At 41.7% G+C, this 25117-nt stretch overlaps 1 protein-coding gene across 1 annotated transcript; it reads right to left on the reverse strand.

The window, feature by feature from the left end:
• Positions 1-21936: 21936 nt before the first annotated feature.
• LOC102280903 (putative RNA-binding protein 15B) lies at positions 21937-24602 on the reverse strand. The gene is given in 2 exon segments (XM_070366559.1): positions 21937-23057; positions 24545-24602. Coding segments are annotated over 2 exon segments (981 nt in total). The 3' UTR covers positions 21937-22134.
• Between the last annotated feature and the right edge of the window lie 515 nt (positions 24603-25117).

Genomic DNA, 25117 nt, shown 5'->3' on the forward strand with positions numbered 1-25117 from the left:
CATTTAAGTGCTGCTAATGAGGATTGTCATTTCTTTGTAGACTTCTTTTCTCACCAGAAGTTTTAAGGCTCACCCCTTTATTCTTGAAATCTTAAAATTTCACAAGCTGTGCTTATACACAAGTGTTTTGTCTTTCATTCTACTTACAACTCAGTGGTCTTTTCAAACTGAAGTTTTCAGTTAGAATTTTTCTTCTTTTTTAAAACATTACTTCCTCCCCTCAACTGTTTTTCTTTCTTTCTGAAATTCTATTTAAATGGAGGTTGACCCTCCTGAATTTATATTTTATATTTTATTTTAAAAATATTTTTGATGTGGACCATTTTTAAACTCTTTATTAAATTGTTACAATATTGCTTCTGTTTTATGTTTTTTTTTTTTTTTTTCTGGCCATGAGGTATGTGGGATCTTAGCTCTTTGACCAGGGATCAAACTTGCATCCCCTGTACTGGAAGGTGACGTCCATTAGATTGACAGGCAAGTCCCTGGATTTATACTTCATAGATTTAAAAATCTTTCTCCCAATTTCTTGTGGTCAAGGCTGGACCCAGACACACTAGTATGCAAGATATACTTAGGAAAGAAAGGCTGGAGGTGTGATTGTAAACACAGGGAGCCCAAGCCTGAGGTGCACATGGAGACCTACACCAGCAACATTGTCACTGCAGTCTCTTCTATACATATAGCATTTAGTGTAACTAAAAACTTGGTGACAAGAGGTTTTTGTTTATAGAAGTACATGAGCCAATGAGTGAAAAAGGGATTACAGAGTATCGCCATTTGACAATCCCTAATGAAATAAGGAATGGCACCCCACTCCAGGACTCTTGCCTGGGAAATCCCGTGGATGGAGGAGCCTGGTAGGCTATAGTCCATGGGGTTGCTAAGAGTCAGACACGACTGAGCGACTTCACTTTCACTTTTCACTTTCATGCATTGGAGAAGGAAATGGCACCCCACTCCAGTGTTCTTGCCTGGAGAATCCCAGGGACGTGGGAGCCTGGTGGGCTGCCATCTATGGGGTCGCACAGAGTCAGACACGACTGATGCGACTTAGAAGCAGCAGCAGCAGAAATGAAATAAGGAAGGAAATAAACCCTGAATATTCATTCAATGGACTGAAACTGAAACTCTAATACTTTGGCCACTTGATGCAAACAGCCAACTCATTGGAAAAGACCCTGATCTGGGAAAGATTGAGGGCAGGAGAAGAGGGCATCAGAGGATGAGACGACTGGATGACATTACCAACACAATGGACATGAACATGGACAAACTCTGGGAGCTGGTGAGGACAGGAAAGCCTGGCATGCTGCAGTCCATGGGGTCTCGAAGTGTTGGACATGATTTGGTGACTGAACAACGGGAACAACAATGAAATAATGGATCTAGACAATGCTCATTAATGGCTGTTACCATCACAAGAAGAGAGATAACCAGATATTACATACTTTTGATGAAAACACACAGCACCACCTATGAAGCTCTCTTGCCAAAAAATTAATCATCAATGAATCTCTACATCTAACTACCAGTTTTCTTGAAGGATACTACTGGGATATAATCACCAAAATCCATAGATAGTGGAAAACTCTCCAGTCGAAACCAGCCGACATCTGCAAGAAAAAGTTCCAGTAGAAAAAAATAATTGGTGGAGGAACCTATAGATTAAAAGAGACTTAAAAGATACACCAACTATTTGCACTATGTGGTCTTCTCTAAATGTTGATAGGAACAAAAAATATCTGTAAAAATTCATGAACCTATCAAGGATATTTGAATACTGATTGAATCTTTGATGAATATTTGTTAATATTTAGGTGTGATAAAATGTTGTGACTATGCTTTTAAAAAGAGTCATTTTAGAGAACTATACTGGAATAATGATGTCTATTGTTTGCTTTAATATCCAGAGGAGGAGAAGTAAATGTGGGTATAGATGCAATGAGATTAGCCTTGAATTGATAGTCACTCAAGCTAGGGGCACAGCAGGGTCTTGAGATTTTCACTCCACTTTTGTATATGCCTGAAGTTTTTCATAATAAAAAGTTGAAGGTAAAAAAATCTAAAGTTCCTGCATAGTCAGGAAAACCTGAATTTGAATTCTTCTGTAATTCTGTGACCTGGACTACATTTTTAACCTCTCTGTGGCTTTGTTTCCTCATTTATAGTAATGGTCCCCATGTTACAGAGTGGTGGTGAGGATTTCATGGGGTTATGTCTATAAATCCCTTCCAACACTCTCTGACCTAGAGTCCACTCAATAAAAGGTAGTTCTTGTTACTGTGATTTACTTATTTATTTTGATGGTCTTATCTAGAGGGGATGATCTGTGGCTGGTCCTAGGTGGATACTGCCAGGCATGCGTGCGTGCTCAGTTTCTCAGTCATGTTGGATTCTTTGGGACCTCGACTGTAGCCCACCAGGCTCCTCTGTCCATGGGCTTCTCCACCTAAGAATACTGGAGTGAGTTGTCAATGCCCTCTGGAAGGGGTTCTTCCAGACCCAAGAATCAAACCCCCTTCTCTTGTGGCTCCTACTTTGCATGTAGACTCTTTACCCCTGAGCCACCAGGGAAGCCCCAGCCTGTAGCTTGCCCTGATTGGCTGAAAGCTAACCTGTACTTTCTCATGATTGGCTGACTCCTAGGCTGTAGTATGCCTTGATTGGCGAGCTCCTAGACTATGGTTTGTCTTGATTGACTGACTGCTAGCCTGTAGTTTGCCCTGTTTGGCTCACTCCTTGCCTCTACGTTGCCTTGATTGGCTGACTCCTAGCCTGTAGATTAATTGAGGAATGTAGGGAAAATGACTAGGCCAGTCAGATAGGACCCAAATCAAAGCCCCTTATATTGGCAGTTAAGATAGATTCAGGGGATTAGATCTGGTAGACTGAGTGCCTGAAAAATCTATGGACAGAGATACCTAACACTGTGTAGGAGGCAGTAACCAGAACCATCCTAAAGAAAAAGAAACACAAGAAAGCAAAATCGTTGACTGAGGAGGCTTTACAAATAGCTGAGGAAAGAAGATAAGCAAAAAGCAAGAGAGAAAGGGAAAGCTATACCTAACTGAATGCAGAGTTCCAGAGATTAGCAAGGAGAGATAAGAAGCCATTAAATGAACAATGGAAAGAAGTAGAGGAAAACAGTAGATTGGGAAAGACTAGAGATCTCTTTAAGAAAATTGGAAATATCAAGGAAATGTTTCATGCCGGATGGGCATAATAAAAAACAGAAAAGGTAAGGGCCAAACAGAAGCAGAAGAGATTAAGAAGAGGTGGCAAGGATACACAGAAGAATTATACAAAAATGTCTTAATGACCGGGATAACCACAATGGCCTTGTCACTCACCTAGTCAAGTGGGCCTTAGGAAGCATTACTACAAAGAATGGAGTGGAGGTGATGAAATTCCAGCAGAGCTATTTCAATTCCTAAAAGATGATGCTGTGAAAGTGATGCACTCACTACGTCAGCACATTTTGAAAAAATCAGTAGCCTCAGACTGGAAAAGATCAGTTTTCATTCCAATCACAAAGGAGGCCAATGCCAAGGAATGTTCAAAGTGAGTAAGTGTTAGTCACTCAGTCATGCCCGACTCTTTGCGACCCCATGGACTGCAGCCCACCAGGCGCCTCTGTCCATGAGATTTTCCAGGCAAGGATACTGGAGTGGGTTGCCATTTCCTTCTCCAAGCCATCTTCCCAAGATAGCAGACAATTGTGCTCATTTCACATGCTAGCAAGGTTATGCTCAAAATCCTTCAACCTAGGCTTTAGCAGTACATGAACGGAGAACTTCCAGGTGTACAAGCTGGGTTCAAAGAGACAGAAGAACTAGAGATCAAATTGCCAACATTCATTGGACCATGGAGAAAGCAAGGGAGTTCCAGAAAAACATCTGCTTCTGCTTTATTGACTACACTAAAGCTTTGAATGTGTGGATCACAGTAAACTGTGGAAAATTCTTAAAGTGATGGGAATACCAGACGACCTTACCTGTCTCCCGAGAAATCTGTATGTGGGTCAAGAATCAAAAGTTAGAACATTACATGAAACAACTGACTGGTTCAAAATTGGGAAAGGACTATGACAAGGCTGTATACTGTCATCCTGCTATTTAACTTCTATGCAGAGTACATCATGTGAAATGCCAGGCTGGATGAATCACAAGCTGAAATCAAAATTGCCAGGAGAAATATCAACAACCTCAGGTATGCAGATGTTACCACTCTAATGGAAGAAAGTGAAAAGGAACTAAAGAGCCTCTTGATGAGGGTAGAAGAGGAGAGTGAAAAAGCTGGCTTGAAACTCAACATTAGAAAAACTAAAATTATGTCATCTGGTCCCACCACTTCATGGCAAATATAAGGGGAAAAGTGGAGAAGTAGTGACAGATTTTATTTTCTTGGGATCCAAAATCACTGTGGATGGTGACTGCAGCCATGAAATTAAAAGACATTTGCTCCTTGGAAGAAACACTATGAGTAACCTAGACAGCATATTAAAAATGAGAGACATCACTTTACTGTCAAAGGTCCCTATAGTCAAAGCTATGTTTTTTCCAGTAATCATGTATGGATGTGAGAGTTGCACCATAAAGAAGGCTGAGCACTGAAGAATTGATGCTTTTGAACTGTGGTGCTGGTGAAGACATTTAGAGTCCCTTGGACTCCTTGCAAGGAGATCGAACCTGTGAGTCCTAAAGGAAATCAACCCTGAATAGGCATTGGAAGGACTGATGCTGAAGCTGAAGCCTCAGTACTTTGGCCACCAGATGGGAAGAGCTGACTAATTGGAAAAGACTCTGATTCTGGGAAAGATTGTAAGCAAAAGTAGAAGGGGGTGACAGTGGATGAGATAGCTTCACCAACTCTGTGGACATAAGTTTGAGCAAACTCCGGGAGATGGTGAAGGACAGGGAAGCCTGGTGTGCTGCAGTCCGTGGGGTTGCAAAGAGTTGGATAGAACTTAGTGACTGAACAACAACAAACAAGTAAAGAACCACTACTTGTCTTGCCCAACACTTGGAAAAGGGAGGTGTTACCACTTACTTAAAACTGGCAGCCTTCTGTCAAATCTAATCTTTCTTGTTCTCTCATAGTCCTGGTCTCTACTGGCTGATCTGTTAAATTCCCATCGCATATTAATAATTGATAATTGTTTAATGTCATGATTTCCAGAAATATTTGCATTTTAACAAGAATTTCCAATAGAATGCCACCAACCCAGCATCATTATTTCTGATGGAATTATGAGCCATGTGACACTGCAGGTTAAAAAAAAAAGTATTTGAGGACTAGAGATCATTCCTCTGTACTCCACATATTACACCTTTTTTTGAATTCAGTTCAGTTCAGTCGCTCAGTCGTGTCCAACTCTTTGCGACCCCATGAATCACAGCACACCAGGTCTCCCTGTCCATCACCATCTCCTGGAGTTCACTCAAACTCACATCCATAGAGTCGATGATGTCATCCAGCCATCTCATCCTCTGTCGTCCCCTTCTCCTCCTGCCCCCAATCCCTCCCAGCATCAGAGTCTTTTCCGATGAGTCAACTCTTCACATGAGGTGACCAAAATACTGGAGTTTCAGCTTCAGCATCATTCCTTCCAAAGAACATCCAGGGCTGATCTCCTTCAGAATGGACTGGCTGGATCTCCTTGCAGTCCAAGGGACTCTCAAGAGTCTTCTTCAACACCACAGTTCAAAAGCATCAATTCTTCGGTGCTCAGCCTTCTTCACAGTCCAACTCTCGCATCCATACATGACTACTGGAAAAACCATGTCCAAGCAATGGAAATCTGTGGGGAACATGGGCTACAGTGGCTGATTAGTCTAGTTTCCTGGGACTGATGGGGTTCCTGGGACATAGAATTTCCTGAGAAAGTTCTGGTTAAAGCAGAATCAGTTGGTCACCCCAAATGTCAAATGTATTAATAGGACCCACGTGTAATAGGGCAACTTGAGAGTGTTGTATCCAGTGGAGATTTTGCTTGATCCCTCAGCCTGAAGACATCTCTGTAACAGTTTTGTGGGCAGGGCTTGCAGGGGAACAGAGTTAAGGCCAGCAATCAGGACTGTAGTGAGAGAAATGCTGACATTTCATGTATGACATCTTGTCTTCTGAAATGAAAACTCCTTAGGAAGAAGAGCAGAGTTTTTACTCTTCTTCATTTTTCACAACACCTAACAGGATGCTAAAAAGTAGTCATTTATACAATAAACAAATTTTGCAAAGGTACCCCTGGACACCTCTTCATTCACATCCACACAATACTTGTTGGGAGACTGAATACAGAGTTTACATCTTCCTTTCCAAATTCAGGGATGGCTTGGGCATGATAGAGTGATGGGCATCAGATTTACCTTCTGGCTGTGAACATATGTAAGTAAACAAAATATATGGAACAATTATTTTCAGGCATCAGATGAGTGAGAACTGCTAGAACTAAGCTCAACACTCTTTAAAGGATGATAACAAATTCTAGAAAGATCAGATACTGTCAATTCTCATTATTCATGGATTCCATATTTACAAATTCACCTACTGGCTGAAATTTATCTGTAACCCCCCAAATCAACGCTCTTGTGGCACTTTTGAAGTCATTCAGAGACATGCACAGAGTGGCAAAATTTTGAATTCCCAAAGTGCACATTCCCAGCTGAGGTCAAGCAAAGCAATGCCTTCTTGTTTCAGCTCTCATGTTGTTAAAAAAAAAAAAAAGTGTCGTTTCTGTGGTCTGTTTACTGCCACGTTTTTATTGGTGATTTTGCTATTTAAAATGACCCTCAAGGCTGTGCTGAAGTGCTGACTAGTGTTCCCAAGTGCAAGAAGGCTTGACGTGCCTTACAGAGAAAGTACATGTGTCGGTATATTAAGTAAGTTATCTTTAAATGGAAACACATAAAACAGGGTTACTTATTGATCCATTGATGACCATGTTTTGACCAGACGGTAGCAGAACCCTAACCTTGTATTTGCCCTAGAGGCACTGGTTCAGGCTTCATTAACTCAGTGTGCATGGTGACTCTATAGAACATAACTACAGAACTTTCAGTAATGAGAACCAATTGTAATTCATCCCCAGCAGACTTGTTCCATAAGAATTATTAAAGGAAATTCTTCAGACTTAAGGGAAATTATACCAGCTGGAAATTCAGAGCTATGTGAAGGAATGAAAAGCACTGGACATGTTAATGTCTGGGTAAACATAAAAGACTCATTTTTCATTTCTTAATGTACTGAAAAGACAATTGAGTATTTTAAACAAAAAGAATTACAGTGTCTTGTGGAATTTGTAATCTATTTAGAAGTAGAAAACAAGATTACAATGGGAAGGAAAGGAGTAAAGGGAAGTGTGCTGTTAAAAGGCTGTTACATTTTATGTGAACTGGTACAGTATTAATTCAAAGTACACTGTGATAAGTTATGGATTCCTACTGTGGTGTTCAGATCAACTACTAAAACATAAAATAAGACATATGGCTAAAAAGCCAAAATAGGATACTAAAAATACTCAGGAAATGTTAAGGAAGGGAGAAAAGGAGGGGGAAAAAAGAAAGAATAGGACAAATATGAAGAAATCCCAAGATGGGAGATTTAGAAACAACCATATCAATAATTACAGGGACTGTGGTAAACACTCCAAATGAAAGCTAGATGCTGTCAGCCTGGCAATACAGAAATAGGTAGTCTTCCCTATAGGAAAGGGAAACCCAGTCTAATAGTTTAAATACTAGGGTAAAAGTAGAAACACAGGGAATTCCCTTGAGGTCCAGTGGTTAGGACACAGCACTTCCACTGCAGGGAGCCCCAAAGATCCTGAAAACTGCATGGTGCTGCCAAAAAAAAAAAAAGTAAAAGGACAAGGAAAAATATATACTACACAAACATGAAGCTGAAGAAATCTAGTGATTATATTAACATCAGAGAAAACAGACTTTAAGATAAGGAGTATTACTGGAGATAGGGAAGGATATTTCATAATGATGAAAGGCTCAATCCATAAGAAGTCATCATTCTGAATATGTGTGTACCCCTAATAACAGAGCTGTGAAATATGTGAGGCAAAACCTGGTAGAATTTAAAGGAGAAATAAACAAATCCACAATTATAGTTGAAGCCTTTAGCACTCCTCTCTCAGTCATCAATAGAAAAAGTAGATGGTCATTAAGATACCATCAAACAACTTGTCCTAATTAACATTCACAGCTCTCTCCCTCCAACAACAGCAGAAGACACAGTCTTTTCAAGTGGATGAGGGATATTCAGCATGAGAAACCATGCTGGACCATAATGAAAGTATCAATAAATTTATAAAGATGAATATAGTACAGAGCATGTTTACTGACCACAGTAGAAAAAGAATTACAGTAGAAATCAATAATTGGAAAGATAACTGGGAAATTCCCTGAATGTTTGGAAATTAAACAAATGCAAGGACTTCCTTGACAGTCCAGTGGTTAAGACTTCACCTTCCAATGCATTGGGCGTAGGTTTGATCCCTGGTCAGGGAGCTAAGATCCCACATGCTGCGGGGCCAAAAAACCAAAACATAAAACAGAAACAATATTGAATAAATTCAATAAAGACTTTATAAAAGGTCCATATTAAAAAAATCTTAAAAAAATTCAGTGATATTTGGGCACTTCTGGCTGAATTGACTGGAGGCCAGTCACTGGTAAAGTATACAATACCCCTTCTTTCTCCCCCAAACACCTAACAGTGTCTTTATATCCATCTATATATGAATATATATATGAATTTGTGGAGTCTTTTGCTCTGTGAAGTGAAGTGAAAGTTTCTCAGTCGTGTCCAACTCTTTGTGACCCCATGGACTATACAGTCTATGGAATTCTCCAGGCCAGAATACTGGAGTGCATAGCCCTTCCCTTCTCCAGGGGATCTTCCCAATCCAGGGATCAAACCCAGGTCTGCCACATTGCAGGCAGATTCTTTGCCACCTGAGCCACAAGGGAAGACCTTTTGCTCTGTAAACACGAGAAAAGATAAGTTGTTGGTGGTGAAGAGGGCTAGACAAAGGCAAGAGGAGTTCTGAGGGGATAAAATGGCATGGATTCCTTTTCTAGACCTTTCACTTCAGTGCTTAAGCAAATGAGAACCGTGAGTTTCTGGACTTGCCTGAGGGAGACTTTGAGAGACTGAAAGAAAGCAGGGCTTTCTTTCCTCTTTGAGGCCCAGGAGCAGAGAATGGCACAGAATTGGGGAGGATACCCATCTAATCCAGAACCACTTGGGCACCCCAAGGCTTGCAAGCTCTGGGAGGAGCTACAGTAAGCCCTGGTAGCATGGATATTCGTATCTCATCATGGATGCCAAGCTGTCAGATTGCTCTAAATAGCCTTGCAAGCAGGGGGCATGAGAATTGGAAGCTGGAACAGTATAGGAACAAGCAAAGAAACCAAGGTGTGACTCCCAGAAACAAATGGGCTGGGGTGGGACACTTGAAAGCGGTGTGTGGTCTCCCAGGTCTGTACTTACCTAAGAAAGCATGTATCACTCACTGGTAGCCAAACATGGAATAGTCTGCTTTTCTGGAATAAGTAACAAGATCCTTCAGGAGCCAATATTAGGGCCAATCTTGGAAATCTAGGTTTGTTTCAGGGTCTGTGCAGAGAGAGAGGTATGTAGCCACTCCTGAGTGCTCTGTACCCTGGACTGCAACAGATTTCTCTGTGCAGAGAATCACTGCACTTTGTAGATTCTTGATGAAGAAAAGTCCCTTATCTTCAGTTCTTAGAAGGTTAAATTTGGGAAGGAGCCCCACAAGGTCACTGATAAGTGCAGGAGGCTGGTATAGACCTGTATAAATTGTTCAGAAGACTCAACACTGGATGTAGACCTGGGGCTTTTAAAGACTGGCAAGATCATCATAAAGAGCATTTCACAGTAAGGTTAAGGGCAGGAAGACAGTCAAGAAAATGATACGGGGACTTCCCTAGTGGTCCAGTGGCTAAGACTCCGCACTCCCAATACAGGAAGCCGGGGTTCAATCCCTGGTCAGGGAACGAGATCCCACAGGCCACAGCCAAGTGTTCACATGCCACGACTAAGACTTGTCTCAGCCAAATCAATCAATCAGTATTTTTTAGTGAATGTGCACTTCAGATATTCACAATATATTTTCTCTATTTTTATTGAAAATTTATCAGTGTCATAAGTCTCTAACACACACATATGTAAAACTCTGAGTCAGTGATCTAGAAAATGCCTTTTATAAAAAAAGAATCATAATTTTGAAAATTGTGAGTATATTTTCTGCATGAATAAAAGCTCTTAGCTCTCAAAAAAAATAAAACAAATTTAAAAAAAGAAAAGGATACAATTGAAAGTGACACAGTGATGGATGATAAAGACAGAGCAGAGCTCCTCTATGTTCACTTTGTACCTATCTTTTCTATCAAGGAAAATTTTTCATACTGAAAAGTCTAACCTGGGGCTTTTCAAACTTTAACATGCATGTGCATCACTTCAAGATTTTGTTAAAATGGAGATTCTGATTCAGTGGGTCTGGGTGGGGCCCAAGATCCTGTGCTTCTGACAAGCTCCCAGGTGATGCTGATGAAACTGGACTTCCAACCCCACTTTGGGTTTTTTTTTTTTTTATTAATATTTACCAATTTCTTTTTAAATTTTTTAAATTAACCTTTTTTTGTTGTGTTGGGGTATAGTTGATGAACAATGTTGTGATAGTTTCAGGTGATCAGTGAAGGGACTCAGCCATACATAGACATGTAGCCATTCTCCCCCTAATCCCCCTCCCATCCAGGTTGCCACGTAACATTAAGCAAAATTCCATGTGCTAGAGAGTAGGCCCTTGTTGGTTACCTATTTTAAATACAGCAGTGTGTACATGTCCATCCCAAACTCCATAGCTATCCCTTCCCCCAACCCCACTTTGAATAGAAAGAATCTAGACCAAACATTGGTAAAGGAAGAGAAGTCCAGGATGGGTAAAATGGTTATCAAAAAAGAATCTCATTGCATTAAGCAAGGTCAACTTTCCAGTCAGGGCAAATTACATCTCTCCGAGTATTTGGAGTGCTTGCAAATCAGACCCCTAAACCACTCTTGAAGATGGAAAGATTGAAGGCAGGAGGAGAAGAGGATGACAGAGGATGAACTAGTTGGATGGCATCATCAACTTGGTGAACATGAGTTTGAACAAGCTCTGGGAATTGGTGATGGACAGGGAAGCTTGGTGTGCTGTGGTCCATGGGGTCGCAAGGAGTTGGACACAACTGAGCTACTGAACCAAACTGAAACCACTCTCATGGATACTTTTATTTACTAGGAGAGGTGCTAGAGGCCTGAAGGCAGGCAAATGTGATCATAGGTTTCAAAAAAGGAAACAAGAGAGGAAGCGTAATGGACAGATCAGTAAGCTTGATGTTGATTCCAGGAGGTAATCTAAAATGATGTATTTTAAAAGGATGATTTGTTTTCACTGAATGGACCCAGTTTCATGGTCTTTGGTGGTTTTAGCAGAATGGTACCTCTGGGCAGCAAGTGAAATATAGAAAAGCACTGGCTGAGGACTTTCCAGACATTTGTGCAAAGCAGCATAATAATGACCGGCTGTGAAGGCAATGAGGGGGATTAGTAACTGGTTGATCACTGCTGCCTGGAGGGCCCTGATTAATGATTAATAGTCCCTTGAAGGATAGCCTCCAGGCCTGTGATAAAAGCTTCATCCTACACCTGGTCTGTAATTTTATCACACACTAACTTAGATCATGGGGAAATAGATGGGGAAACAGTGGAAACAGTGTCAGACTTTATTTTTTGGGGCTCCAAAATCACTGCAGATGGTGACTGCAGCCATGAAATTAAAAGACGCTTGCTTCTTGGAAGGAAAGTTATGACCAACCTAGATAGCATACTGAAAAGCAGAGACATTACTTTACCAACAAAGGTCCGTCTAGTCAAGGCTATGGTTTTTCCTGTGGTCATGTATGAGTGGGAGAGTTGGACTGTGAAGAAGGCTGAGCACCAAAGAATTGATGCTTTTGAACTGTGGTGTTGGAGAAGACTCTTGAGAGTCCCTTGGACTGCAAGGAATCCAACCAGTCCATTCTGAAGGAGATCAGCCCTGGTATTTCTTTGGAAGGAATGATGCTAAAGCTGAAACTCCAGTACTTTGGCCACCTCATGTGAAGAGTTGACTCATTGGAAAAGACTCTGATGCTGGGAGGGATTGGGGGCAGGAGGAGAAGGGGACGACAGAGGATGAGATGGCTGGATGGCATCACTGACTCGATGGACGTGAGTCTGGGTGAACTCCGGGAGTTGGTGATGCACAGGGAGGCCTGGCGTGCTGTGATTCCTGGGGTTGCAAAGAGTCGGACATGACTGAGCGACTGAACTGAACTGAAATGACTTAGATCACTGGTTCTCAAATGCTGCTGCTGCTAAGTCGCTTCAGTCATGTCCGACTCTGTGTGACCCCGTAGACGGAAGCCCACCAGGCTCCCCTGTCCCTGGCATTCTCCAGGCAAAGAACGATGGAGTGGGTTGCCATTTCCTGCTCCAATGCTTGAAAGTGAAAACTGAAAGGGAAGTCGCTCAGTCGTGTCAGACTCTTAGCGACCCCATGGACTGCAGCCTACCAGGCTCCTCCGTCCATGGGATTTTCCAGGCAAGAGTACTGGAGCGGTGTGCCATTGCCTTCTCCATGTCAAATGTTAAGGTACACCAGAATCTCTTGAGGGCAGGGGTTGCTTGTTAAAATGTTGATTCTAAGTCTCCAGCCCTGGGCTCTGATTTGGAAGGTCTGAATGCATTTTTTGTTGTTGTTGTTTTTCTTTCTTTTTAATTTATCTATTTTTTAATTGAAGGATAATTGCTTTACAGAATTTTGTTGTTTTTTGTCAAACCTCAGCATGAATCAGCCATAGGTATACATATACCCCCTCCCCTTTGAACCTCCCTCCCATCTCCCTCCCCATCCCACCCCTCTAGGTTGATACAGAGCCCGTGTTTGACTTTCCTGAGCCATACAGCAAATTTCTGTTGGCTATCTATTTTACATACGGTAATGTAAGTTTCCATGTTACTCTCTCCATACATCTCAGCCTCTCCTTCCTTCTCCCCATGTCTGTAAGTCCATTCCCTCTGTTTCTCCATTGCTGCCCTGTAAATAAATTCTTCAGTACCATTTTTCTAGATTCCATATATATGCATTAGAATACAATATTTATCTTTCTCTTTCTAACTTACTTCTCTCTGTATAATAGGTTCCAGGTTCATCCACCTCATTAGAATTGACTGAAAAGCGTTCCTTTATATGGCTGAGTAATATTCCACTATGTATATGTACCACAACTTCTTTATCCATTCATCTGTCAGTGGACATCTAGGTTGCTTCCATGTTCTAGCTATTGTAAATAGTGCTGCAATGAACAATGGGATACATGTGTCTATTTCAGTTTTGTTTTCCTCTGGGTATATGCCTAGGAGTGGGATTGATGGGTCATATAGTGGTTTTATTCCTAGTTTTTTTTTAAGGAATCTCCATACCGTCTTCCATAGTGGCTATATCAATTTACATTTCCACCAACAGTTTAAGAGTGTTCCTTTTTCTCCACACCCTCTCCAGCATTTGTTTGTAGACTTTCTGACAGGTGTGAAGTGATATCTCATTGTAGTTTTGATTTGCATTGAGCAATGAGTGAGCAATGTTGAGCATCTTTTCATGTGTTTGTTGTCCATCTTTATGTCTTCTTGGGAGAGATGTCTGTTTAGGTCTTTTTCCCACTTTTTGATTGGGTTGTTGGTTTTTCTGGTATTGAGTTGTATGATCTGCTTGTATATTTTGGAAATTAATCCTTTCTCAGTTGTTTCGTTTGCTATTATTTTCTCCTATTCTGAGGGTTGTCATTTCACCTTGCTTATAGTTTCCTTTGCTGTGCAAAAGCTTTTAAGTTTAATCAGGTCCCACTTGTTTACTTTTGTTTTTATTTCCGTTCCTCTAGGAGGTGGGTCATAGAGGATCTTGCTTTGATTTATGTCATCAAGTGTTCTGCCTATGTTTTTGTCTAAGAGTTTTATAGTTTCTGGTCTTACATGTAGGTCTTTAATCCATTTTGAGTTTATCTTTGTGTATAGTGTTAGGAAATGTTCTAATTTCATTCTTTCACATGTAGCTGTCCAGTTTTCCCAGCACTATTTATTGAAGAGGCTATCTTTGCCCCATTGTATATTCTTGCCTCCTTTGTCAAAGTAAGGTACCCATAGGTGCATGGTTTTATTTCTGGGCTTTCTATCTTGTTACATGGGTCTATTTTTCTGTTTTTGTGCCAGTACCATACTTTTCTGATGACTGTAGCTTTGTAGTGTAATCTGAAGTCAGAAAGGTTGATTCCTCTAGCTCCAATCTTCTTTCTCAAGACTGCTTTGGCTATTTGGGGTCTTTTGTTTTCCATATGAATTGTGAAATTTTCTGTTCTAGTTCTGTGAAAAATGCCATTGGTAATTTGATAGGGATCACACTGAATCTGTAGATTGCATTTGGTAGTATAGGCATTTTCACAATATTGATTCTTCCCACCCAGTAACATGGAATATCTCTTCATCTGTTTATGTTATTTTTGATTTCTTTCATTAGTGTCTTATAATTTTTTTGTGTACAGTTCTTTTGTCTCCTTAGGTAAGTTTATTCCTAGATACTTTATTCTTTTTGTTGCAATGGTGAATGGGATTGATTCCTTAATTTCTCTCTCTGATTTTTCATTGTTAGTATATAGAAATGCAAGTGATTTCTGTGTATTGATTTTGTATCCTGCAACTTTGCTAAATTCACTGATTAGCTCTAGTAATTTTTTTGATACTATCTTTAGGGTTTTCTATGTACAATATTATGTCATCTGCAGAGAGTGAGAGCCTTACTTCTTTTCCTATCTGGATTCCTTTTATTTCTTTTTCTTCTCTGATTGCTGTAGCCAGGACTTTCAAAACTATGTTGAATAATAGTGGTGAAAGTGGACACTCTTGCCTTGTTCCTGATCTTAGGGGGAATGCTTTCAGTTTTTCACCATTGAGAATAATGTTTGCTGTAGGCTTATCATATATGGCCTTTACTATGTTGAGGAAGGTTCGTTCTATGCCCATTTTTTGAAGAGTTTTAATCATAAATGGGTGCTGAATTTTGTCAAAGACTTTTTATGCATCTATTGAGATGATCATGTGGTTTTTATCTTCAATTTGTTAATATGGTGTATCACATTGATTGATTTGCATATATTGAAGAATCCTTGCATCCCTGGAATAAACCCAACTTGATCATAGTATGTAAGCTTTTTGATGTATTGCTGAATCCTGTTTGCTAAAATTTTGTTGAGGATTTTTGCATCTATGTTCATCAGTGATATTGGCCTGTAGTTTTCTTTTTTGTGTGTTGTCTTTGTCTGGTTTTGGTATCAGGGTGATGGTGGACTCATAGAATGAATTTGGAAGTATTCCTTCCTCTGCAATTTTTTGAAAGAGTTTAGGATAGGCATTAGCTCTTCTCTAAATGTTTGATAGAATTCTCCTGTGAAGCTGTCTGATCCTGGGCTTTTGTTTTATGGGAGATTTTTGATCACAGCATCAATTTCAGTGCTTGTAATCGGGTTGTTCATAATTTCTATTTCTTCCTGGTTCAGTCTTGGAAGATTGAACTTTTCCAAGAATCTCTCCATTTCTTCTAGGTTATCCATTTTATTGTCACACAGTTGTTCATAATAGTCTCTTAAAATCCTTTGTATTTCTGCATTGTCTGTTGTAACCTCTCCTTTTTCATTTCTAATTTTGTTGATTTGATTCTTCTCTCTTTTTTTCTTGATGAGTCTGGCTAAAGGTTTGTCAATTTTGTTCATTTCTCAAAGAACCAGCTTTTAGTTTTATTAATCTTTACTATTGTTTCTTTCATTTCTTTTTCATTTATTTCTGCTCATATCTTTATGATTTCTTCCCTTCTACTAATTTTGATTATTTTTGTTCTTCTTTTTCTAGTTGTTTTAGGTGTAAAGTTAGGTTGTCTATTCGATGTTTTTCTTATTTCTTGAGGTAGGATTGTATTGCTATGAACTTACCTCTTAAAACTGCTTTTGCTACATCCCATAGGTTTTCAGTTGTCATGTTTTCATTTTCATTTGTTTCCAGAGGCTTTTTTATTTCCCTTTTGATTTCTTCAGGAACCTGTTGTTTGTTTAGAAACATATTGTTTAATCTCCATGAGTTTGTGTTTTTTGACAGTTTTTTTTTTCTTGTAATTGATATCTAGTCTCATTGCACTGTGGTTAGAGAGGATATTTGTTATAATTTCAATTTTCTTAAATTTACTGAGATTTGATTTGTGACCCAAGGTGTGGTCTATCCTGGAGAATATTCCACGTGTACTTGAGAAGAAGATATATTCTGCATTTGGATGGAATGTCCTGAAGATATCAATGAGATCAATCTCATCTAATGTATCATTTACTTGTGTTTCCTTATTAATTTTTTGTTTTGATCATCTGTCTATTGGTGTGAGTGGGGTGTTAAAGTCTCCTACTATTATTGTGTTACTGTCAATTTCTCCATTTATGTCTGTTAGTGTTGTCTTATGTATTGAGGTGCTCCTATGTTGGGTGCATAGATATTTACAATTGCTATGTCTTCCTCTTGGATTGATCCCTTGATAATTGTGCAGTGTCCTTCCTTGTCCTTTATAGTACTCTTATTTTAAGGTCTATTTTGTCTGATATGAAGATTGTTACTCTAGCTTTCTTTTGCTTCCCATTTTCATGGAATATATTTTTCCGTCCTCTCACTTTCAGCCTATATGTGTCTTTAGGTCTGAAGTGGGTTTCTTGTAGACAGCATATATACGGGTCTTGTTTTTGTATCCATTCAGTCAGTCTGTGTCTTTTTTGGTTTGGAGCATTTAATCTGTTTTCATTTAAAGTAATCATTGATATATATATATATATATATATATATATATATATGTTCCTATTGCCATTTTCTTAACTGTTTGGGGTTGATTTTGTAGATCTTTTTCTTCTTTTGTATTTCTTAACTATATAAGTCCCTTTAATATTTATTGTAAAGCTGGTTTGATGGTACTGAATTCTCTTAACTTTTGCTTGTATGAAAAGCTTTTTATTTCTCCATCAATTTTGAATGAGATCCTTGCTGGGTACGATAATCTTGGTTGTAGATTTTTCCCTTTCAGTACTTTAAATATATCCTGCCATTCCCTTTTGGCCTGCAGAGTTTCTGCTGAAAGATCAGCTGTTAAGTGTATGGGGTTTCCCTTGTATGTTACTTGTTGCTTTTCCCTTTCTGCTTTTAATATTCTTTCTTTGTGTTTAGTCTTTGTTAGTTTGATTAGTATGTGTCTTAGTGCATTTCTCCTTGGGTTTACCCTGTATGGGACTCTTTGCACCTCTTGAACTTGATTGACTATTTCCTTTTCCATGTTGGGAAAATTTTCAACTATAATCTCTTCAATAAGTTTCTCATACCCTTTCTTTTTCTCTTCTTCTTCTGGGACCCCTATAATTCGAATGTTGGTGCATTTGACATTGTCCCAGAGGTCTCTGAGACTATCCTCAGCTCTTTTCATTCTTTTTACTTTATTCTTCTCTTCAGAAGTTATTTCCACCATTTAATCTTCCAGCTCACGGATTCGTTCTTATGCTTCAGATATTCTGCTATTGATTCCTTCTGGAGTATTTTTAATTTCAGTAATTGTGTTGTTTGTCTCTGTATGTTTATTCTTTAATTCTTCTAGGTCTTTGTTAATTGATTCTTGCATTTTATCCATTCTGTTTTCAAGGTTTTTGATCATCTAGTGATAGTGATAGTGATGGTGATAGTATATCACTATTCTGAATTCTGTTTCAGGTAGTTTGCCTATTTCCTCTTCATTTATTTGTGTTTCTAGCTTGTTCCTTCATTTGTGTAGTATTTCTCTGCATTTTCATTATTTATTTATTTTTTTTAACTTACTGTGTTTGGGGTCTCCTTTCCCCAGGCTTAAAGGTTGAATTCTTTCTTCCTTTTGGTTTCTGCCCTCCTAAGGTTGGTCCAGTGGTTTGTATAAGCTTTGTATAGGGTGAGATTTGTGCTGAGTTTTTTTTGTTGTTGTTGTTTGTTTGTTTTTCCTCTGATGGGCAAGGCTGGTAATCCTGGGCAAGGTGGTAATCCTGTCTGCTAATGATTTGTATTTTTGTTTTGTTTTTTGTTTAGATGAGGGGTCCTGCACAGGGTGCTATCAGTGGTTGGGTGATGTCGGGTCTTGTATTCAAGCGGTTTCCTTTATGTGAGTTCTCACTATTTGATATTCCCTAGTGTTAGTTCTCTGGTAGTCTAGAGTCTTGGAGTCAATGCTCCCACTCCAAAGGCTCAGGGCTTGATCTTTGATGAAGCCACTTTCTTCATAGAATTCCCAATTCCTTCAAATTCCATCAGTCTGGTTACCAAATACTTTCTTCTGGCTTCTGCTGGTGGCCAGCCATCTCTTGGCTTAAGGCAGAATAACTCCAGTCTCTGCCTCAGGATTCACATGGTGTTCCTCCTGGTTTGTGTCCACATTTTCCTCTTCCTCTCACAGTTGGCCTGAATGCATTTTTAATAAGCATCACAAGGTGATTTTGAGGAACGTGTTCTGTGGAGCTCAATTTGAACAAACAAAAACCCCGATGAATAGGAACGAACACAAGCAGTTCAAAATACTCTTTTTAAAGTGTGTATTTGGAGTTTCCCAGTTGACCACAGGATAGTAAAGCCAAGAGTCGTATTTCCTTAGAGAGAGATCCCTGGGTCCTGAGACTGTCTTTTTTCTTGATTATGAGTGAGACTGAGAAAGTGTTTTTACCTTTGTTCTATATTCTTTGATTTTTTTTTTTTAAAGCCCAGGACTTCTGCTTTCTAGAAGGTGGGATACACATTCTTTTTGCTATTTCTCTGGTTCAATACAACAAAAAACTCTTGACATTCTATATGAAACAGTCATATGAAGACTTGGAAAGATGGAGAGAAGAAGACAGCCCATCTAGGGATTTTAGGACCCAAGGAATGAGTTGGTGGTGAGTTCTGTGGGTTTCCTTTTTGCCTCAGATAGCCTAGACTTGGACCTGAGGAAGGTGGCAACCCAGAACTGGTAATGAATGCAGGCATAAAAGCCCCAAGAAAAGCCTGCTTTCTTTAGCCAAAGACCAGAAAATGGACAGCCTAGAATGATAGAAAATGTTTAGACAAAAACTGCCTTAGACAAAAACTGCTTTACTCCAGTTTACTCGCATTACAGAAAAAGAAAAAAAAAAAAAAAGTGGCCTCACCCCTATCCCCATCAGCAAAGACCAAGTGGAAAGCTGAGATTTCCACCTCACCATGTTGCAGTGAAGCACTCAAGCCGCCTGTCAGAGTGGCATCAGAGGAGGTGTGGGGGAGAGTGAAGACCTCAGTGCTGCCCAGCAGTAATGAGGCCACCTCCCCTCACGGTGTCACTAGAAACCACGTGGATGCCAGTGACAAAGCATTGATACCTCTTGGCCAGCAAGGTACCAGCAGAGCCTGAGTGGGGTGATGGGGCTTCGCGCCCCACTCAGCAGCCCTCCAAGGTGTGAAAGGAAGCTCAGGGGTAACCTGGGCTTTTACCACTACCTGGCGGGAGTATGACAGCATCTCCTCTTCCCCTAACAAATGTGTCAGAGGAAGCCAGCTAAGACAGAGCATTTACATAGGACCCAGAGTCTCATAATACTCCAAATGTCAAGGTTTTAATAAAAAATCACTCATCAGACCAAGAACCAGGAAGATTTCAAACAGACTGAAAAAAGATGATCAATAGACATTGTACCACTTTCTCAGGGTGGCCAAAACATAATACTAAAAACTGCATTGCTTAAAAACAAAAGAAACTTACAGTCTCAGTTTTGGAGCCTAGAAATAAAAAATCAAGGTGTTGGCAGGGCCATTTTCCTCTTCAACCCATAGGTTTATTTCGATCACCCTATATTTAATAAACAGTTGAATTTATCATGTAAAAACTCTCAGGAAATCTTCAGGCCCAAGTAGCTGCTATAGTGTTGCAAAGGGTCCGAGAGGACTTAGCAACTGAACAACAATAGCAGGCACTACACTGCCTTGATTAGCTGACAAAGGCAATGGCACCCCACTCCAGTACTCTTGCCTGGAAAATCCCATGGACAGAGGAGCCTGGTAGGCTGCAGTTCATGGAGTCGCTAGGAGTCGGACACGACTGAGCGACTTCACATTCACTTTTCACTTTCATGCATTGGAGAAGGAAATGGCAACCCACTCCAGTGTTCTTGCCTGGAGAATGCCAGGGACAGGGGAGCCTGGTGGGCTGCCGTCTCTGGGGTCACACAGAGTTGGACATGACTGAAGCAACTTAGCAGCAGCAGCAGCCTGTACTTTGCCCAGATTGGCTAACTCCTAGACTGAACGTTGATGTGATTGGCTGCCTCCTAGCCTGTACTTGGTCCAAATTGGCAGATTCGTAGCCTGTACATTGCCCTGATTGGCTGACAACTAGCCCATACTTTGCCATCATTGGCTAACTCCTAGACTGTATGTTGATGTGATTGGCTGACTGTTAGCCTGTACTTGGCCCTGATTGGCTGACTCCTAGAAGGTAGTTTACCCTGATTGGCTAACTACGACCCTATACTTTGCCCTGATTGGCTGCATACTAAGCAGTAGTTTGCCTGGATTGGCTGTGTCCTAAATTATAGCTTGCTCGGATTGGCTGACTCCTAACCAGTTGTTTGCCCTGATAGGCTGACTCCTAGCCTGTACTTTGCTCTAAGTGGCTGATAGTTAGCCTATACTTTTCCATGATTGGCTGACTTCTTACTTGGCCCTGATACGTTGACTCCTAGTCTGTACTTTGCCCTGATTGGATGACTCCTAGCCTGTACTTTGATGTGATTGGCTAGATGTTGGGCTGTATTTTGTCCTGACAAAGACCTGAGAGCTGTGACGCGCTGAGGGCTTTAACGTCCGTTGCTCCAAATCTTTGTTGTGAGGAGACAAAGAACCAGGAACATACACTCGCGTGACATCTATGGTGCCATGACTCGGGTTTAACCTGGCTGAAACAACCTCCGCGCGGAAGAGGCCAAGCACAGCAGGAGCCCAACTCAGCGAAGCTCCGGCACTAGAAACAGAAGGTGAAGAAACCCAGCACAGGGAAAGGCCCATCGTGCTGGAAACCGGGACAGCGAAAAACGAACTCAGCAGAAAGCCCCCGCGGCCTAGTCTCAGATTCCAGAAGACCTCCGGTTAAGGTAAGAGGTCCTCGCTCCTATGGCTGGAGGGACCTTTTACAATCTCTCGTTTCTTGTTTCCTCGAACCTCCCGTGAACAGGCCGGTGGCAGGGGCACGATTGAGGGACTCTGGAGAGGCTACTCCTCAGCATGTCCCAAAGGCGCTATCTGCTGAGCCTCAGTTTCACCTCAGGATGAAAAGGATGGCCTCAGTCCTCACTGTCAGGGTATCCCTGAATGTAAGCTAGTCCTAAGCTGTCTGGGTTTCATTCACAACAGGGTTTTTTTTTTTTTTTTTCACAACAGGGTTTAAGGAGTGAAGCTAGTGAGTCTTCTTAAGTGGCCTGTCCTTGTAAGTTCATACCAGTCAATCAAATCCTTGGCCTGTATGCCCATTGCTCTCTGCCATCTACAGACACCTTTCCTTGTGGCATCTTCCATAATGCCTGGTGGGGGTTCTTCTGTCCTTTCTCTTCTTCTTTTTTTTTTTTTTAAATCCATCCTCTGACAAAGGCTTTACTGACAATTTTCCATACAGTTAGTCAAAAAATAAAAAAATACAGAACACAGCAGACAGTATTTCATACACTAGAAGCCGACATGACAGGAGTCCCTTCTCATCACGGTAAAAAAAAAAACAAACAAACAAAAAAAAAAAACCAAAAAACCCAAACCTAAGAACTTAGTTTTTGGTGGGGAGATAGGACTTTGGTCCCCTACCAAATGAAATGGAGTAACCCAGCAGAGAATTCAAATCAAGGGTGTAGTATGGGCTGGAGGGGCAGGGCAGCGGTGGTCATATTTTAAAATAACTGCTTTAGTGACAAACAGGCTGGAAAAGCCAGGCTCGGGCTAGGCTGTGTCTCTCACTATAACTATCACCATGTGCTCCTCCTCTAGCTTGCCCAATGTCCTCAGCGCTGACTGGAGGTACTGCTGTGAGAAGTCACAGGGCGGGAAGGCGTAGAGCATGCCTGTGCTGTCTCTGCCCTTGGATCCACCCACTGGCAGGCTGATCACCCCTGCAGCCTGCTTCTGTTTCAAGTAGGAGACCAGGTTCCTGAGAAGCTGCCTCTGTAGGCCAGGCTCCACCTAGGCATCCCCCTCAGAGCCAGGCCCACTGGGGGTCGCCTGGGTGGCCAGGAGCACTGCGTAGCCATTGGGGCTCCCCTGCTTGATGCGTCGTGTGACCTCATCGAGCTTGTGCTGGTCCAGGCGAAGGCGCTGGGCAATCTTCAGCTGGGTCAGCTTACTCCCGGAAGTATGGTCTTTGAGGAGACTGCTGATCACCCCCTGGTCCCCCTCTAGGATGTGCATAGATGTCAGGAAGCAGCTGTTTTTCAACACCAGAAGCCCGTTCCAACCCAGCTGCAGCATCTGGGCATACTCTGAAAGATTCTTGAGCTTTTTGGTCTCGTGTTTTTGCTCTTCCAGAGGCTTGGGCTCGGCCTCAGTGGTCCGATGATTGCGCTCGCTCTCTCGGGTCTTCTTCCTGTGGGAAGAATCGGGAGCCTCGTGGTGGTGGTGGTGGCTCCGCTCCTCCGCCCCGTGTCGGCTGTTGCTGAGGGAGTTGCTGCCGGACTCCTTGGTCCCTTCACTGGAACGGTTTTCCTTGTGGCTATGCTCAGGGGTGCGGTCGGAGCCTCGGTCCGCAGGCTGCCCACCACCCTTGGTCCTGCTCCGCTCCTCATAAGGGGAGTGGGTGGCCCTTCCGCGATCACTGGAGAGGCTCCTGCGCTTCCACGTGTCCTCCCAGGCCTTGAGTCCTTTCTCTTCTGTGTGCCAAGGATCACACCAATGAAACTGTGAGCACCGGTCAGATATTTAGCAAATTTTCTGGAGGGTTATGTAGGGGATTCCTTGGCACGTTTTCCCCACTGCTTTTTTCCTCCTGTCCTTCAGCTCTCTCTGCTTAACAGGCAGGCAGTACTAATGCTTTGAAATCATATAATATGTTGTGCGTGTGTGCTCAGTCACTGTCTTGTCCCACTCTAGCACATCCCACTGCAGCACGAGAGGCTCCTCTGTCCGTGGGATCCTCCAGGCAAGAATACTGCAGCGGGTTGCCATTCCCTTCTTCAGGGGTCTTCCTGAGTCAGGGATCAAACCTGGGTCTCCTGTCTCTTGTATTGGCAGGTGGGTTCTTAACCACTAGCGCCACCTGGGAAGCCCTATAATACATTGGGATTTCTAAAAGGGTTTTGCATGTGATGCAAGCATCAACATAAATGGAAAATCTGAGAGCGGGAATTGTAGGAAGTCTCCAGAGGAGGCTGTAAAAGTGACATTGAGTGAAGAAGGAGAATTCTTCCCAATTTGAGAAGGGCCAACTGCCAGGGAAAGGAAATGAGCTCTCTTTCCCCTGGAAAAATTGGTGAAGGCTCACAACCTTTATATCTTGTCTGGAAAGCAAGCCACTGTGTTAAGATGTGGTAGTATTCTGTCTACCATGATTTCCCATCTCTACTTGGGAGAGGCCATTGCTCTCTGCCATCTACAGACACCTTTCCTTGTGGCATCTTCCATAATGCCTGGTGCTGGGCTTTCCATTTATATTCGCTGTACAGATATATAAGAAATTTTTAGTTTTTTACTTAGTTGTTTTTCCTCTTTTGCTTTTAGTCAGATGCACCTCAGGATGCTTCCCTGGTGGCTCAGACGGTAAAGAATCCACCTGCAATGCAGGAGACCTGGATTCAATCCCTGGGTTGAGAAGATGCCCTGGAGGAAGGCCTGACAACCCACTCTAGTATTCTCCCCTGGAGAATCCCAAGGAGCCTCATGGGCTACAGTCCACGGGGTCACAAAGAGTTGGACACAAATGAGCAACTAACACTTTCAGTTTCACCTCAGGATGAAAAGGATGGCCTCAGTCCTCACTGTCAGGGTATCCCTGAATGTAAGCTAGTCCTAAGCTTTCTGGGTTTCATTCACAACAGGGTTTAAGGAGTGAAGCTGGTGAGTCTTCTTAAGTGGCCTGTCCTTGTGAGTTCATACCAGTCAATCAAATCCTTGGCCTGTATGCCCCCTCCCCACCCCTACTCCCTGCACCAGACTGGTCCTCCCACAGTCCCTTCCCATCTCAGTAAATAGTTGTTGTTTATTTGCTAAGTTGTATCTGACTCTTTTGCGACCCCATGGACTGTAATCCACCAGGCTCCTCTGTCCATGGGATTCTCCAGGCAAGAATACTGGAGTGGGTTGCCTCTCCAATGGGTTGCCATTTCCTTCTCGGTGGATCTTCCTGACCCAAGGATCAAACCTGCATCTTCTGCATTGGCAGGCAGGTTCTTTACTGCTCGGCCACCAGGGAAGTCCATCTTAGTAAATAGCAAGTCCAATTTGCCAGCTTCTCATGCAAAGACTTTTCCTCTCGTATCAGACATCTAAATAGTCAGCAAAGCCTGTTGACTCTACCCACAACATATATTCAGAATCTAACCACTTCTTGTATCTCCCCTCTACCACCTGGATCAAAACCACCATCACCTTTCTCCTTAATCGTTGCATTAGTCTTCCATTTGGTCTTCCTTTTTCCATGCTTGCCTCCGTTTTTAAAAAATTTTCTAACACAGCTGCCACAGTGGCCCTCTTAAAAGTAAAAAAAAAAAAAAAAAAAAAAAAAAAAGGTCATCATCTTGTCAGTCGTCTTCTTATAGCTCCGATGGTTCCTCATCTCCTTCTGAGGACAAGGTAATGTCATGACCCCCAAGCCTCTGCACATACAGTCTGGCTGCCAGATCCCTCTCTGACCTCGTTATCCACTTCTCTCCCCCTCCCTCCCTCAGTCCCAGCCCCTGGGCCTCCTCTCTCCTCATTGGACATATTAGGTAGA

This window comes from Bos mutus, chromosome X (genome assembly GCF_027580195.1).
Source record: "Bos mutus isolate GX-2022 chromosome X, NWIPB_WYAK_1.1, whole genome shotgun sequence".
Lineage (NCBI taxonomy): Eukaryota > Metazoa > Chordata > Mammalia > Artiodactyla > Bovidae > Bos > Bos mutus.